Source organism: Pholis gunnellus, assembly GCF_910591455.1.
Source record: "Pholis gunnellus genome assembly, chromosome: 9".
In the NCBI taxonomy this organism is placed as follows: Eukaryota; Metazoa; Chordata; class Actinopteri; order Perciformes; family Pholidae; genus Pholis; species Pholis gunnellus.
Window position 1 is genome coordinate 20,926,879 of NC_136535.1, and position 17,949 is coordinate 20,944,827.

Genomic DNA, 17,949 nt, shown 5'->3' on the forward strand with positions numbered 1-17,949 from the left:
ATGACAGAGGAGCCATTAGCAGGCTTAAGTACACGGGCTAAATAATAATGGAGGTTTCCCAGACTATTGTTGGAGAGAAGAGTGGGGGAGAGCAATATGCACAGAGGCTTTGTGTGTGTGTGTGTGTGTGTGTTTATGTTCCACAGATGTATTGTCTGTCAAATAACTAGATTGCATAATATAATCAAACTGGAAGCTCAACTGTGTGGTAAATTAAATTCTGTACACATGACGCAACGACACGTGTACAAGGAAAAGGAATTATTAGTTTGTAAATGTCATCGTGGCTTTTGAATAAGAGCTGACAGAGAAATAAAACACATTAAAAGGAATAGTTTGACATTTTGGGAAACACGCTCATCAGCTTTCTCTTAAGAGAAGTTCAATACCATTCTCGTACCTGTCTGTTAAATATGAGGCTACGTACAGACAGCACTCAGCTAGCTTAGCGTAGCACAAAGACTGAAAAACATTTCTGAGACGAGTATAGCTTCCTGGAGTTTCTACAATGAAAAAGTCAGGCACCCGTAAATTATAAAAACATACAATATAGAACATTTTAATTAGTGACTTTAGAGAGTGGCATTTATGTTGTCAGCCCAGCTGATGAAGTATATATTTAAAATCAGGATAGGTAAAGAGAATGTTCATTGCAGTATGCTATACACACTTCTACTTTAGTATATTATTCCTTGGGGACATGTCCAATCCATCATATGATAATGCCAATTGATGTGTTCATTATCTACACACATATTGTAGGATGAATCTAGCAATAGAACAAATAACTGTGAAACAAAAGCATTGCTATATTATAGCTCCAGTGTGATAACCCATCCTGTCTTTAATATTGTATTGTCCAGCAGTTTACGCGCAAACATATTCTGAACCGTAGGATCAGTTACCAACTGCAGCATTACTTTATATTACTTTTGCACCATAATAGCCAGAGAGCTGTGAACAAGAATAGAGAACAATACAGGTCGTTCATCAATATTTCATAATGGTTTTGAGGTGCATTGGTTGATTCAGAGAAATGTGATTATGACTTGAGAGTGCATTGGACTGACATTCTCGTAGCGCTTTGCTGCTAATGATGAGCTCATTAAGTGTTATTTTCCGCTGCCCGCTCCACACATAGCTGCTGAAAACAAGGCTGAAGTTGCAATTTTTGGCCATCTAAATAGAATTCACTTCCCGTCATGTCTTGTCCTTGACTCCCACTAATAATCCAAAACAACGAAGCAGCTCACAGAGAGAGTCTCTCCACTCATAGTCCCTGACATGTCTGTTCCCCCTTAGTGCCGTTAAAAAGCTTAACCTTGGGTGCTGCTTCATGAACCGGCCCGTGTGTGCCACTATGGTTGTGCTCCAGTGATGCACTGAGTATCAGAGATGTCAGGGACTTGTTTGGCATTACTGTTTCCGATGCGGCTGCAACATCATTTAACTTTTCTGACGGTCTTGGTAGGACCCTGACCTGACATGTTTTTGGATAACCTGAAGGGTCGCCAGCCCTCACCCTGAAATAACTTCAACCTTTTCATTTATCTGAAGAATTTTCAAGATTTAAACTTTCTGAAGCCGCTTGTCTGTGCAGAAATGATTTCTTATCAAGAGTAATACTATTGTGCCACCATGTGGACAGTGATCTACACCACACTGAATGATGTGAAAACTAACCATGAATAGTGAAAATAGAATGTGACTACTTTAAAAATATGGGATGCAGGTGAGGTTTGAATCATTTTTGTGATGGTGGTTGAATACTGTGGTTAAACTTTTGCACAGAAATGATGAGCAGCATATTTATAGATAACAGATATCCAGACTTTTCAGGACAGATTGAGCATTAATACCGTGTGTGTAGTCAACTTACTGGAAGAAGTCCAAGATAACAGTCTAAATGGAGGCAAGGAGACTTTACTTTTAGGAACCTGTAGCACTTAAAATGTAAGTGTGTGTGGGAGGAGGAGATCTTTTGGACTTTTACTGTTTTTATTTCTTTTATATAATGTGTTGTGCTTTTGTAATATGTTGGTGTTGATGCACAAATATTCCACTGAGGGATAATAAAGACTTTACTGTATTCGAAAACATGAAGTGAAGATTAGCAACATAACTTTAGCACATTACCACATTAGACCCCATAGTATACAGTATATAGTATTTATGTATGTCATACAAGAGAAATAAATTCCAGTAGCCTGAGAAAATGTACATGGAAATACTTTGGAGCACAGGTGCATCTTTACAACCGTTAAGGTACCTGCTAACAGAGCACGATTGCGTCTATTCACTGTTCTCACTAATTAGACCTGATCCTAGTTTTTATTGGTCTATAATTAATCTGGCTCTTCTGTCAGAGGAAAGGAAATTACTTTGGAGGGCTTTACTGAGCCACGGCCCGGGGGACTCACCCTGTTTTATCTTTGGAATGCACGGGTATGGAGATTGGAAGGTGGAGACTAAATCAATTTCCCTGCGTTGGCTCATTAGCTGGGGCCCTTGGGTGAGTCCGCCTCCGCGGTGATGCCCTTGGAGGAACAGAGCCAAGTCCCTTGCAGAGGGCCCTGTGGAGCCAGGAAGTGAGAAGCTGCAACATGCACACACATGGTAGTAAGACACACAGTATTGACATGATGCTTTGCTGATATAGAAACACAGCAAATTACTATGAGGTTACTTGTTACTCGTCGTTAAGGGCATTTGTATAAATCCCTTTTAAATGAATGACAATACGGGGCAAAGCTGTCAATTGTTTTTCTATCACTGCCAATTTCTGCACAAATAACACAGTTTGAGCACAAGTCAAATAAAGGTCCTAACATGGTGTTCAGTAGGCGAAGGATATGATTTATCGCATACTGTTAGTATGCACACCATATGGTGTAAACAAAACCATCATAATTAATTTGTCACATCTTTAAATAATTATCCAACCAGTTACACCAAACAACAAAAGGTTTAACACAGAATGACACAAGACGAACCTATCGCTGTGACAGCAAGACAATTATCCCGTTCTCACTCTGACATATGACATAACATTGATGTGTGTAAACTTGTGCCTTATGATCCAATAAACAGCTCAGTTTTATAATCTCTCCGGCTGCAGTTTGTTATCAGGTCTGCCAGTTCAACACCAACAGAATGCAGTGAATTTGAGCAGGATTAAGGCTTTTGTTGTTTGGATTATCTGAATCTAATTACCTTGCAGAGGAGCTTAACTGACTGCAGCCTGACTGCTCAGATGCTGAATCCTGGGGAAATTGATAATTTATGGACCAATCTGGCCAACAAAACAATTATTATTTGACTGAAATGAACTTCTAATAAGTTCAAGTCACAGACAAGTGAGGGCTCACTGCTGTGAAACTACAGCACACATCTGTTTGAGAGACATAAGAAGTAAAGATGACTTTAAAATTAATCTGTGTGTCAAATTTGCCCGAAGAGTCTGGGGATATTACAAATATATTCAACACTGGCTTTTCCAAGCGACGTCAGAAAGAGTTTCACATTCTTTTTTTAGACTTTATTTTTATCTAGATCTCCAGGCAGTAAAATCAAAAACAGATCTAAAGGTCAAAGGGCAGGCAGGTGGTCATAAAAACAGAAACATAACCTGATAACCTTTGTATAAAATATGAGCTAACAGAATTAGACTCCTTTTAACACCAAAATCTATCTGCATTGGCGCGATCCTTTGCAGCAACATATGAATGGTCGGGGATGTGTTACAGCATCCGGCCTACCAGATGGACTATTTGCTGTAACTGGGAAATTAAATCTCCCATGTCCAATATTAAATGGCTGCTACAGTGAAAGAGCCCCGAGGTAAAGCAAGCGACTTCTCACTGAAATGATGAAATAAAAATGTTTCTTTTCCCAAGCTTCTCAGCAGGTTTCACAGCGCGGAGACGTGAGGCCCCACCCAGCACTGTGGCACACAAATGAGTACCATTAAGATCAGGAGCACAGAACTCTTCCAACTATACACATGAACCCAAATATGCTGTGAAAGAAAACCTGCTTTGCCTCAGATACTTATTAAAGTAAAACATTTTAATGAGAAGGTAGGTAGACAACGGCTTTCGTCCCGTTATCTCTATTGTCAACAATCACCCGTTTAATAGATTTTCTTGGTTTCTTAAACCCAGGTTTAAAAAGCACTACCTCATGGCTTTGATCTCAGCCATGTTTGTGGATTATCAGAGGGAGCTGCTGCACAAGATTTCACAGGGATATAAAAAAAAAAAAAGATCAATTCGTCCCGACCAAGGCTTGGATCTGCCCCCATTCCCCAGTCACAGCATTGACTGGTTCCTCATTAATACCCTTCCACACACGCACACGCACACACACACACACACACACGCACACGCACACGCACACGCGCACGCGCACGCGCACGCGCACGCACGCACGCACGCACGCACGCACGCACGCACGCACGCACGCACGCACGCACGCACACACACCCTGGATCAACTCTCACAGCATCCATGTAGTACGCTGTGACATCAGCCGCAGAGCTCAAACGGACAAAATTCAATAAAATAAACCCCTCAGGCTCCATATCACACACAGTCTAATGAGAATGTTTGTCCTTCTATGGCACATGAAGTACATTCAAGCGTTTCAGAGGAAGGGTCCAAGCAAAGCCTACAGCCACAAGGGGCAGACACATTTACTGTTAAATGTCGGTCATTGATCTACAGTACCTTCTGGCGGCTCCATTTCCTCCCAATTACAGTGAATGCTATTTACTACGACGCCATCTTTTTTTTAAGTTTACTCTAACCCATGTTTCCTAAATGTCTAACACTCTCTTTAAAGCCACACTTTCTGCATCCGTTCACTGGAAAATGTGTGCATGTGGTAATGTGTGCACTGCCACCGTCCTTCCAATCCACCGTCCACAAATTTAGAATCATGACACTTGAAAAAAAATCTATTTCTGGGCCAGGTCTCAGCAGATCCTAGCCCGTTCTGCCTCACTAGACTGTATACTCTCAGTGCAGCCTGAAAAAGGAGCCTCCAGCAAAACCCCCGACAGTGTCGGGCTCCCCTGACTCTGCCGGATGCAGGATGTGCGTCACCTCACCTTAGCCAGGTCCACTGCCATCAGCATGGGCCATGTGATACCTGTGAGCTGACTGAATTTCAAGGTAACAACAGAATTACGAGCCCCGAATGAGGAGTAACAAGCGCAGTAAGAGAGGTGCTGACAGCGATGACGACAGGAAGATTTCTAACCATGGCACAATCTTTGCACACTGTGACACTAGCTTCCCGGATATTGTTGGTAAGAAAAGCCATAAAACAACCTCACAGCCGGATTGACAGGCCAGGATGTGATTCCAACCCACAATACTCCATCTCTCCGCATAAATAGGCCAATTAGAACAACTTTGACAGACCCAAAAATACTACAATCTGGAGTAAAACTCCACGATGAACACATTCATAACAGTTCTTTTATATCAATATATTGTTGAACAGGAACAGAAAAAGTTATCATATGATATTTTACAGAACCCCTTCAGCTGTTAAATGTGTCCTCTCTTACCACCCCCTGTCCTCAGTATCCCAGACAGGTAAAGCATGACATCACAGTTGGCAGCAGTGGCTGTTAATTCTGTTGATTGGAAATGAGTAGGTGACGAAGCGAAAACATCCATTTTCATCCACCCGGGGCGATGCCAGCCCAGGAGAAGTGTAATGGGCCGGGGTGGACCAGATGAATTCTTTATTAGAGCTTCCCTAAGAGCAATTTAATCAACTGGCAGTAAAATTCCCGCTGACCGGACCACAGTATGCACCAAAAGAGCAGAAGTTATGGGTTTTCTAAATCAAACCCACGCAAGAAGTTGAATCGACAAAAAAAAAAACTTACATAACACGAGTCTTGTTAGCCATCATATTATCATGCGATATGTGAATCCCATCATTTGGTCAATGACAGCAGACAGATTTGCAGGCAATGCAAAAAACAAATCATTCAGTGATGAATAATGTAATGGGTTTATAAATAGCCCACAGCAGGAAACAGAAGCGATGTAGCCAAAAAAACGTCGGGGCAGCAGTGACATTTTTAAACTGCTATACTGAATGCCAGAGGGACTGGCACCGCAATTATATGAAACCTAAATTTACATTCACACGAGACAAGCTTTGGCAACTGACAAGTGACAACTGTACCAACTATTCAGCGGCGCTGCCAGTGTCCATCAGCTCATAATTTCACAGGCAATCGATCGCCCGTTCTTTCTCAGAAAGGAGGAGGATGAACTTGCAATTTGCAACAATAAATTGGGCCCTAAAATGCCCCAAAATTGCCAGTGTGAAGACATTCTTTGGACAATGTTCAGCAGTCTGCACTGCTTCTAGCAATCGTCGAAGTTTAGACAAACATTTTTTTTTTATTTCTTTCCCTGGTAACATGATTCCTAAAATGGGAATAAAGCAACAACACGGAAGCAGCTCCTTAGGCTAGAAAGTACCCTCGAGATTTTAAAGCCCAGGGTGGGCGTATGTCATAAAAAATGTGGCATATTTCAACACTTTTGATTTAATCTGATCACAATGCAGAAGAAACCTTTTTTTTTCCAGCCCAGAAGCTGTCTTTACAAGCCACATCATTAAACGGATGCCCCTTAGTGCTCTAACACCATCACTGAGCTGTGTAATCTGGCTCAGACATTGTTGGCACGGCATCATTTCTTCCCCGAGAACCACAAGATAGATTTGTGACATTGGAGGGGCTGATAACTGTTCAACAGAGGGAGAGATGGACCTAATCAGCGTACCACCGTGGCTGCTAACAGACAGTTTTCATATTAGACAAAAGCCCCAATTAGATCCCAACTGTCCCAGGTGACAGGTGCAGTAGCAACAAGCTGGGATGTCTGCCGCTTTCACAGCAATGTCTCAAACCACAGTCACGTTGCAGCATCTTGCATTAGTCACGTTCTTTAAAAGCTTAAACCCATTTCCATCAGCCGTGTTCTGGATGTACAATCGCACGGAAGTAAACTACAACAACACACACCTTACTATGGCAGAAATATTGTATACGCTGCACTATTTTGATGTTTAATATACATTAAAGTACCCATTTAGGAGATACACTCTAACAGGAAAATGGAAAACTGTGCCTGATTACAACTGAAATCACATTATGATAATTTACGTGACGGCATTTACATGGCTTCTTCGTCATGTTCCCAGTGTTAAAACTGCACATACACAAAATCACGGCTTTTCTCAAAATAACAGCGTACTGCATCACTACCACAGTCTATGTCTCTGTTCTGTTTTTCTGTAGGAGTTTCTACAGTAATGATGCACAGGTATAACAGAATTTAATCTGAAAATACAAATATATTTTATGGAGTTACTTTATGGCTTCTGGCTGCTTATTAAAAGCACTCACATGAGACCTTTAGCTAACGATGGCTCAGGTACGCCCTAAAGTCCCAACAAGCACACTGGAGCCAGGAACTAGCTCACCTAAATGGAAAGCAGTTCTTCTCAATGTTATCAAATACACCTGAGCTTTTCCTGCAATGCCACGCCACAATGTTTTACTGTGTTTAATTTCCCACAATAACACTGTAAATGTCATTAAGTCAATAAGAAACAGCTGGTCAAAATAAGCTGCTTCTGGACACACTGGAAAAAAATCTCCTCAGGTTTAGGAAACAGACCTGCTTGGTTAGGTTTGGGAAAGGTCATGGTTTGAGTTAAACTAAACCCTTTTATGGCAGAAAGCACTGAAGGAAAACGTATCCCGCGTGTGCTCTGTGTCTCTGGCAACTCCTGAGAAAATATATCTTGTTCTTAACTTTCTCAATGTCACCACCCGCTGACGTTAGACGCTATCTGTGGCTGTTTGCTGCCCAGCAAGTAGCATAGTTGGTTTATCAGAGATTATTTGCTACTTTGTTACCCTCTGTCTCCATGCTGTCACTTTATTCAAAACCCTATGTTTGCACTCTTAAAGTGGATTTTCATGGTTTATTTTTCACTACGCTACGGTAGGCTGTAGCTGAAGCGTATTTCTACATGTAACCCTTTCAACATCACCCTCACAGTGATCAACATGGGCATTCACACATGTCTCTTACTTGTGTCGTTTTCTGTCGCTGCAGGGAGAACCTGTCTTCCCACGTTGGTGGTGTCCATGCTGGAAGGGCCGGAAGGCGATGCTCCTGAACGAGCCGTCCTCCGCCGGCTCCTCCAGCCTGAGCTGAGGGATGAGATGCCCAAAGGCCATGTCCTCTTGTTCCAGGTGCGCGCGCTGTTGACGACGTAGCTAACTTTGGAACTGTCAGTCCTCAGAGCGGAGGTGGGGGTACTACTCTGTGACTCACTAGGCTACACTGCTGTCATTGACCTGCAGTCGGAGCGTCTCTGTATCTGCTCTGCTGGCTGCGAGGCGAGGTGGAACTGCCTCGTGTCCAAAGTGGAGTCTGGGGACCCGCAGGTGTCCCAGAGAGTTTCACTCACGTTGTGCCTCACTAGTCATAAGCACAATGTTACTACGTGACTATATAAAATCTTTTTGAAATCATTTTTCAACTACTTTTTTTTTTTTGTTGCCCTAATTACATACCAGAACTTTCATAGACTGATATTTTCAAATATGTAGGAGACCATTTTCATCTTTTTAAGGTGAGGAAGTACAAATTAAGATTGTCTGAGAGTATTAGTTTGGTTATAATTAAAGTATTATTCAATGTGTCAAGCACAAGCACCAGAGATGTATTAAGTGCACCCTGTCTCAGACAGAGCATTCAGATGATCCTCATCCTTAGTCCTCATAAATATGTCTATAATTGTTGTCCTCTAGGATATGAAATGAATCCATACAAAAATCTATATGCAGATGTAAGTATTCTTTTTACTTTTTATTTAACCTATAGGCTACTTGCCGGTGTAAAAGTAAAAACGAGAGTTATGCATAGCTCAGAGTCTGAAGGTTAAATCCTCTGAGTGGTTCTCCTCTGCAGAGCATAGAATTATGAATCTCCTTTGTCTAATTTAGCCCACAGTTAATTTTACTTGCTTGCTCCATTAAAAGATATGGTATCATTAATTGCCTCATTTTTCAATTAGATGGACTAATAGCTTTCCGAATTAAGATTCTAGTTTACTAAATTGATATTGATGCATCTTGCTGTCCATGTTTAACAAAGAATGAATTATTGAATATTAAGAAAACTTGCTGGCGTCATATCTGTATGTTGTGAAGCTAGCCTGCAGACATCTTTTGACAGAGCACCTAAAAAGGCACCGGCAGCTCGTCATGAAACACATCACAATTGATCTTGTTAAGCAGCAATTGTTTTTTTCTGAGCTATAAAGGTCAGATAATCAGAACTTTAGATGAATGCTCATTTATCGGAGGTGTCATGGGTGCATTGATCATAATCGGGCTTGTCAGGCAGAATATCAGGTATTTAGTTTACAATTTAGTCTCCACATATGGATCATTTCTCCACAGTCCATCTACTCACAAAGACAACTCAAGTTTTTAAAGTGGAATAGCAGTGGCGGGCGAGTGTCAAAAATAGCATGCTATTAACCTCCCAATCTAAATTCATGGCAGCTCTATAATTAGTGTAGTTGTACAGAGAGTGAACATGCGGCAGATGTGGGTCACAGTGCAATATTCATTACCCAGAGATAATCAGTGCGAAGACACAAAGCACTGGTAAAAGTCCACAGTGCTGTTCAAGCAGATTGACAATGGGGAAGCTGAAATACTGTGTGCTTTTACACCATCCTTATTAAAGGAGAGTGTTACAGATAATAGGTGATAAGCTCTCAGATGGATGAAACACATGGATAAAGGTTTTTTTAGTTTTCTAAATTAAAACGGGAACAGCAACACGAGAGAGCAAAATTACACTTTTGCTGCACTCCTATTCATGCACTTAGTGCACATGTAAGGCTCCACCAGAGGGAGCTATACGCAAAGCCGCTCATGTACAGTACCCACTAGCAATATTACTGTTATGCTCCTCCACTGAGCCATAGGACAACGGTGCACTGTGGCTACGTACAGTAAACTTCTCTTTAACAGACCATGTTCACGGTCAAATTAGGTTATAGTTTCCTGTGGGGACCCAGGAAATGAGATCTGGTGATTAGTGATGTGGTCAATGTCCAAGAAAGAGGAAATACGATCCAGGCCTCACAAACTTAGATCATAAAAAGATGATACAAGCACAGCTGAACTCCTGGATAGTCATGTTCCATAATTTGCCATCAGCTCCCCATTTCATTTATATAGGTTACACATGAGATTTGTGGTGAACTAATCTCAACTGATGGTGTATGATGTGTGACTTATGATTTCTCTCTTCTCATTAAAAGCCTATCGGCGTCACAGATAACGCGAGAGCTATCCCCGATCAACACCAGGGGGTGCAATTATATAAGTGACTTCAATTATGGGGGCCTTGTGTGGCAATCTGCAAGTATTTACTTTTGCAGATTATAGAGGGAGACCAAGAGCAAAATACAATTTGGTATTAATTAGGCTACAAAGCTTGCTCAGAGCGAAAAAAATGTCTTATCTGTGCGATGCCATATTCTGTCACTTTTGTGTTTGGGCTAATTAGAGAGTAAGTGTCCGTGTTAATCCATAATTGTGACACATCACGCTATTAGATGATTTGCAGCACCATATGATGTGTCCTAAATAAGCACAACAAATTGTGTAAATAACACATATTATCTCGAAGACCGGAAGTCACTTTCTTGAGTTTTCTGATGGTCCGAGCTTTAACCAAGCGGCCGGCGATGCAAAATATGCACGCACTGGTAGGTGTGTCTGCGTGTGTGAAATTGTGTGCGTGGGCAGAGCCAGTGAGACGGGTTTGTGACAGTGCCATCGCACATGGCTAATCATGTGGAACAATGTGCACAGAGGCGTGGAACAGAGAAGGGGAGGAATGTTATCCGGCCTCAAAAATGTGATCTTGCTTCATATGGATGCTGCGTTTTTGAAAAGATGCAAATTAAGCAAGTAGTCTACAGCCGACTCCTCGACAAACAGATGTCGAAGAACGCGCTGGTAATTGTACTATCCCCCATGGCTCGCTCTCGTGTGTCTTCCACTCCTTCAGCCCACTTTTGTGACTACTTGTCAAACCTTTTGTGTGCGTCCTTGAAGTAAAGATAAAGTGGCATCCTGTCTCTTTCACCGGGGTTGACACTGACACTCCATCTTGGCAGTTCAATACATTGTCAACACGAGAAGAACTTTTCAGAGGGAGGAGGTAAATGTCAGTCAATAAGTGGCTGACAGGTCAATAGATATCGCTGACCTTGTTGCAGCCGGCTCGAGTGGCACGTTGAAAGGCTGGAGATGGAGAGAGACTGTTGAGGAGGAAGGAGAAGGAGGAGGCCCCCTAAGCCTGCATCCTCAGCCGCTATAAGACCACAGGCCAGTATGGGCTTAGTTATACTGCTGTATTTAAGGGGAAGTCCATATCTGTAAGAGAATACATTAAATGCCCATACCAGTGTCGTTGAATGTTGAAGCCATGTATTACGGTAAGGGAACTGGATGGTGCTCCATTCATTCCAATGAAAGTGCTTACCAGTGCAGATGCAGAAGACATTCATCAGGTTTATGGGGGCGTTTTTGGCCCGTGAATTGCATGAAATGAATATCTTTGTAGAACCGTTTTAAGAATACTGAGAGTCTACAGCCTCTGTACTCAGGTACAGCAGTGCTTTGAGCTAAATGCTCAAACAGTAGCATTGTGGACAAGACATTGCTAACAGGCTGATGTTTAGCAGGTATTCTGTCTACCATCTCCATCTAAGTTTGCTAATAAGCACTAAACACATCATGAAAGTTGGTACAAAATGTCATGGCAATCCATTCAGTAAAGTATTTCAGGTATTTTCAGGTCAACTCACGTTGACTGAATTAGTTATGACATAAATATGTATGTACATATGTACATTTCAGAGTAAAGAGTATGAAAAGAGGCTCTGACCTTGTCACTCCCCATCAACACACCAAGATCAGCTCAGAGGAGATAACACATTTTTACATCTATCTCACTCAGGTTAAATATATCAAGTTGTTCTTGGTCTGTATTTACTCTTTTCAGAGAGGCCGAACTCCAAATCAAGATGCCACAAGACCAGTTAAGTTGTCATTGAATATTTTATTTGCAAATGAAAGAGTAATAACTCAGAAGTCGTAAAAATATACATTTTTTTACTTGTGATATTTACATGGATTGTTTTCATCAAACGAACAAACAAAAAAAAAAAAATCGGTACTGTTTTATAAATCCAAAGAGAAGCCACGGCAGAAAAACGGATGAGAGTAAGGAAAACAAAAGTGTCTTACATTTCCCTTTAGTGACGCCGCGCTGAGCGTGTCTCCCCCTGACATCGAAACAATGTAGTCAGGAGAAACAGCCAACCACACAGATCCCACACAGGCCGGTGATGAGCATAGCACACAAAAAAAGTGCAAAGTACATGGATGATAAATTCAAAATGAAGAAGAAGACAAAAATAAAGCTTCATAAAATTGTCTGTGAATATATTTACAATTGTAGATTTTTATTTTTTCGTTTTTTTATTTTATTTTTTCCTATTTTTAGCCGAATACAGTTATGTTACATCAAAGCAAAGCATTCCCGTTCGTCTGCTCAATCTCCTATGACATGCAGGTACCTTTGCTTTCTTCCCTTGAGGTTGACTACAGCCCCTCCATCTCCTCTCTCAAAAGTAACAATGCATCACATTCCCCTATACTGACATACAAGGCCAAACCACAAAGTCTGAGCAATCACTTTGCCCTGCTCAAAAGCTTCAATCAGAAATAAAACTGCTTAATAGAACATAAAACATAGTGGCTACGTGAGATTCACACTCCTATCATATAACGCAGGATAACCATTTAATGATTTCATGTTTACTGCACCTCTGAGTGTTGATAATAAGACAATATATAGTGCTGATGGTTACTGTTTTAAAGAATGATATTGGATGTGCCGCTTACACTCTGAGGTGCTTTAAGACTTCCCTCCTCCACCCTCTGCTGAAGTGACAAAAGCTCCTTAAAATTCATTTGTTGGAAAGAGTGCAAGTTTGTCAGGCCACAAAGCTGCACACATGAGAGGAGAGACGCAACGCGAGGGCTCATAAACTGGGGAATCTGCCACCTGAGACTTGCCGTCGCTGGAAAGCAAATCAAAAAGCTTGCAGGAATTTAACAGCTGGAAGACTTGCATCTCGTCCTCCACCTCCACCGCTACTTTCATCGGCGGTGGAGGGAATTTCAATGGCAAGAGCCTACAGCCCTGGCCCAAAATCAATCCTGTTATACCTCTCCTGATTCCCAGTACCACTCTCGCACATTCCCATGTAAGAAAAAAGTCCTTAAGCGTATGCTATCCAGATAGTTAAGATGCATAGCAGAGTTTGTATTTTCGAGTGCATGTGTGTTTGCATGCACGTGTGTGTGTGTGTGTGTGTGTGTGTGTGTGTGTCTGTGTGTGGGCGCACATGTCCCCTGGGTGATGTAGAGTGTCCCTTTCTGTGCTGCATTCGGTATCCTGGTTCCATCAGTCAGTCCTAATACCTCCAGACATTCAATCCATCAAATTGATTCTGAAGGAGCAGAAATAACAAGGACTGCCGTTTGGGCTTTTGTTTGTGCAAACCGTGTGTGTGTGTGTGTGTGTGTGTGTGTGAGCGCATGCGTGCATGTGCAAACTGTGAATGTGCATTAAGCACACACCTGTGTTTCCGTGCGGACCTGAATGTGCCACGTGTACCTGTTTGTGTGTGTGTGTGTATATACAACTTTGACCTGTTTTGTATTTTGTTTGTGTGTGTGTGTGTATGTGTGTGCCTTGAGATGCCATTTAGTACACCCAGGGCCAAGTGCATTCTATGTTAAGAGACAGCAAGAGCAAGGAGAGAGCATACAAGTGGCCTCCAGAGCTGACAATATTATGAATTATGGACGTGCTTTGTCTCGAGACACCACCCCCGCAAGCAAAAACATGACTGCTGCCTGTGAAGCCGAGTTCAACAGGCATAGAAGTCAGTGAATACTAAAATAAACACTGCCAGTCTGCAGTCACATCAATTTGGATAGAGGTTACTTTGCCCGACTGGATCCTTCTCACTCATTGAATGGCTAACATGAGGATGTGTGGGTGTGGCCCAAGGGCTTATACTGAATTTACATGCACACACCCACACAGACGCACTCACACACATTCACAAACATGCATGCATGCACGCAAGCACGCACGCACAGACACACGCGCACACAGTAGCTTCCCTGCTCAAATATGAACCGCTGTCTCTGGCTGAATATAAAAGGCATTTTTCTCTCATCTTCCCTTACAGAGTAACAAGTCACATGTGAAATCCCCGCATGTGAAAGTCAAACCACATGTGCTTTTCAGACAGATGTTGGTTTTCAAAAACTTTTGAGGTTGAATTACTTCATCGTTGCTTCAGTGTGAAAACTCGATCGAAGCCCCACTACAGGCCCAGAGAGAATAGCAACATTCGTTACAAGCTATTAAGTAATATAAGTGTTAGACATATTGACAATTTGCTCTTCTTTGAACCAGTAATGGAGCTTCAAATGTTTAGTTTGTCCTGAGAGTCATTCAAATAAAGACTGCTTATTTGCGTTGACAGTATGAACAGGCTCACAGAATGTACATTTGATATATCTTGTGCACATGTGGAAATTTGAGCTGGATATGGTGTGCCAGAGTAAAGGTCAAGGTTCACCAAAATGTTTATCATTAGTTGTCTATAAATTCTTGCAGCAGATTTTTATGATAATCTGGCAGTTACTATTCAGGATCAATGCCCACATTTTGACCCAGTGGTGGTGCCTGAGGAGAGGTTATGGGTTCACCCAAAATCTGTATAAATTATCCTCGGGGATCAATAAAATCCATACAATATCTGTATCTGTGGCCACTAGTTGTGAAGAGGTCTTGACTTTGACAAGGTTCATTTTCCTCCACTTTTACTTTCCATTACATATGTATGTACTATTTCTATCACATGAGTACTGGCTTCAAATTAGGGGCTTCACTTACTTGCGCAACATGTGTACAAAGAACACACGGTTTAAATTCACTTTGGGGTTTCCCATTTGACTCTTTTGTAAGGGGCATATCTCCCCTCACACGCCTGTAGTTATTAAATTAAATGACATCATGTGCGTATATCTATCTGTATGTACAATATAAAACAAGACTGATTACAGAATGTACAGTACATTGTCCCATGGCATGGGATTGCTTTCTCACCATGGATAATTCACTCTGCTTGGTGCTCCCTAGTTCTGCATCTGTTATTACTAGGGCAAGTTTTGTGAAGCTGAACCTCTCAGCATTTGCTACTGTTGACCCTCAAAGCTGGATGTGAACAGAGACTGAACCACTGGTGCGCTGACGATAAGGAGAAAGAAAGAAACCAGAAGAGAAGAGGGATCGCAAAGGCACACTATATAGGCTACTTGCCCCTTTTTTTTTTTTTTTTTTACTTTCAATCAAACTGCACTGGGTCTTTCTGAGGATACGACAAAAGGGGAATTGGCTGATAGCACAGCTCGACCAATAACCAAGCAGGTCCCGATGATTCAGCGAGACAGCAATCGAGTGCCACTCCATTGTTATGGATCCAGGGAGAGTACTGACAATGATACCATACACACCCTATACAATTGAAGTATCTTGAATCATACTCCTCGCTCCCTTCATTCAGACATAGTAATTGTAAAATTGAACGTCAAGGTCAATTCTTTGTGCCTTAGCTCGAATATTGATTCAGTACCTTATAGGGAGCTGAAGAGAATGGGATCCACCATCTTTGTACATCACACATTCACGGTGATAGATTTTGGTTTCAGTTCATAAATGTAGCAGGTAAACAAAAGAGTAAAAAATAAAAAAAGCAACAATAATGACCCATCCTAGGGATTGGTGGCACTTCTTAATATGGATGAATGGACATATAGCTGTCTGTCACCATTTACAACCTGTTTAGAGAGAAGAAACACATGAGAACGGAAAGAAAAGAAAAGAAAAAACAAGTCCAGCTGGTCTAATAGATGCTTATCCCCTATATTTAAAGTATTGACACGCTATAGGCCTAATACATACTATTTAATTATTCAGGAAAGATATTCAGTTCCAGAAAAAGATGTCCATAGATGTAGACAGGATGTGGGAGGGGGGTATCAATTCCACTGATTGGCTCCACTGTCAATGCTACACCCGTGTACCTGAAGTTTCCCCTGCTGATTGGTAAAGCAGATGAGCTGTTTGGGAGCCAGCTGAGTCAGTCTCAAAGACCGCTGTGGTTTCTCACGGGTTTCGTCATGAGAGCACGGAAGACAGAGAGCACTGAGGCAGATGATGTCCACGCCGCACACTGTGTCCGTCCACATGGATGGGCACAATCGGCCCGGCCCATGGGAGGCAAAAGGGGTTTGTGGTTTCAGAGCAGGTGCTGGAGGCGGCGAGTCGGAGGTGCGGGGGTGACATGAATCAGAGAATCACGCCACGCCCCCCCCCCTCCCCTCCTCACCAGAGAGAGAGAGAATCAGCAGCTGTCTTACGCGCTTGCGTTCTCTTCGTCCTTGTTTCCGTCCTGCTTGTATCCATCTTGTGTTGGTCGACAACCAAAAGCTCAACAAGCTGTATGACTCCATTGGTATCTGGCTCCGAGTTTGGATCCACTTTATCATTCTGCTTTTACTGTCTCTGTTGTTGTTTTTTTTTACCTCTTTTTCTCCACTGCATGCCGAAACCCTTTGATTTGATAAATAAATAAAAGCTCTACTACTGTAGGGGGCTCCTTCCACCTCGCTGCGCACGGTGCTTCCCTGTGTCTTCCAAAGCCAAAAGACGGAACTCAGAAAAAAAAAGCTCTGCCTTTAGCGATGAGACACAAACAGCGTTGCATCTCAGGTCATGTTTTTTCTTTTGTTTTGTTGTTTTACGTAATTCAATAGGGGGCAAGCATGTCTTATTTTCCCTTTTAAAGTACGCATTCATTTAAAGTACTTTTGGACTTATAGTATTGATTCTTTTAATTACATCCTTTTAACTAGTTGCATTTCTTTGTTTACGGAAGAGTCTTAGTCTTTGGGAGGGGGCTGGGGGTCTTGGGCTGGGCTGGGAGTCTCGCATGGCTGCAGGAAGTGGTTGGCTTTCAGTCCTACACAGTCTGAAAGGCCTTGGTCTGGGCAGGGACCATGAGGGTTGGGGGTGTGGGCCCAGACGTGTTCCTGGAGTTGTATTTGGGAGTGGCAGGGGGCTCGGGGGTCTTGGGCACCACTGTGGTGTAGGCCGGAGGGGACTGGGGGAAGCCTGGAGGCTGTCCATTTTCCTTGAGAGCCGCTACAGCAGGTGGGCGGGGGCGGTGACCACGCTGGGCGCTGTTGTGCACCATGGACTGGGTGGAGGAGGCACCGGAGCGGGAGCTGCCGGAGCGGGACGAGGAGAGGGAGTTGGGCTTCACTAGCTTGGCCTTGGGAGCCTCCGCATCCTCCCTGTGGTTGGAATACACACACAAAGACACAGCAAACAATGACGACAAAGCTCCATTTATTTTAACTGTACACACACACACAAACCCACACAATGGACCACACAACAGCTTTACAAAGTACCATTCCCGAACACTATTCTAAGACTCTATTCACACCGGTATTATGTTGGGACCTCGTGTAATTTATGAGATACCCCCCAGCTTCTGAGTTTTGTGAAAAACATTTGCATGGAATAATGAAATCTGCTGAAATCACTAGCTCCCCAGATACGATATTTGAATGGAGAAAAATAAAGTTTTTGCTTAGAGCACAATGAAAACTTTCCTTTATAATTCTACTTTCATGACACAAGGAGGATAAAAAAA

General features: G+C 42.4%; 1 protein-coding gene across 1 annotated transcript in view; it reads right to left on the minus strand.

The window, feature by feature from the left end:
* Window positions 1-16,800: 16,800 nt before the first annotated feature.
* clmpb (CXADR like membrane protein b) overlaps window positions 16,801-17,949 on the minus strand; it is a gene marked incomplete at its 5' end in the record, with an annotated part of 60,246 nt that continues 59,097 nt past the window's right edge. The window contains 1 exon segment of the mRNA XM_079166630.1: window positions 16,801-17,584. Within this exon segment, the coding sequence (XP_079022756.1) occupies window positions 17,251-17,584 (334 nt within the window). The 3' untranslated portion in view covers window positions 16,801-17,250.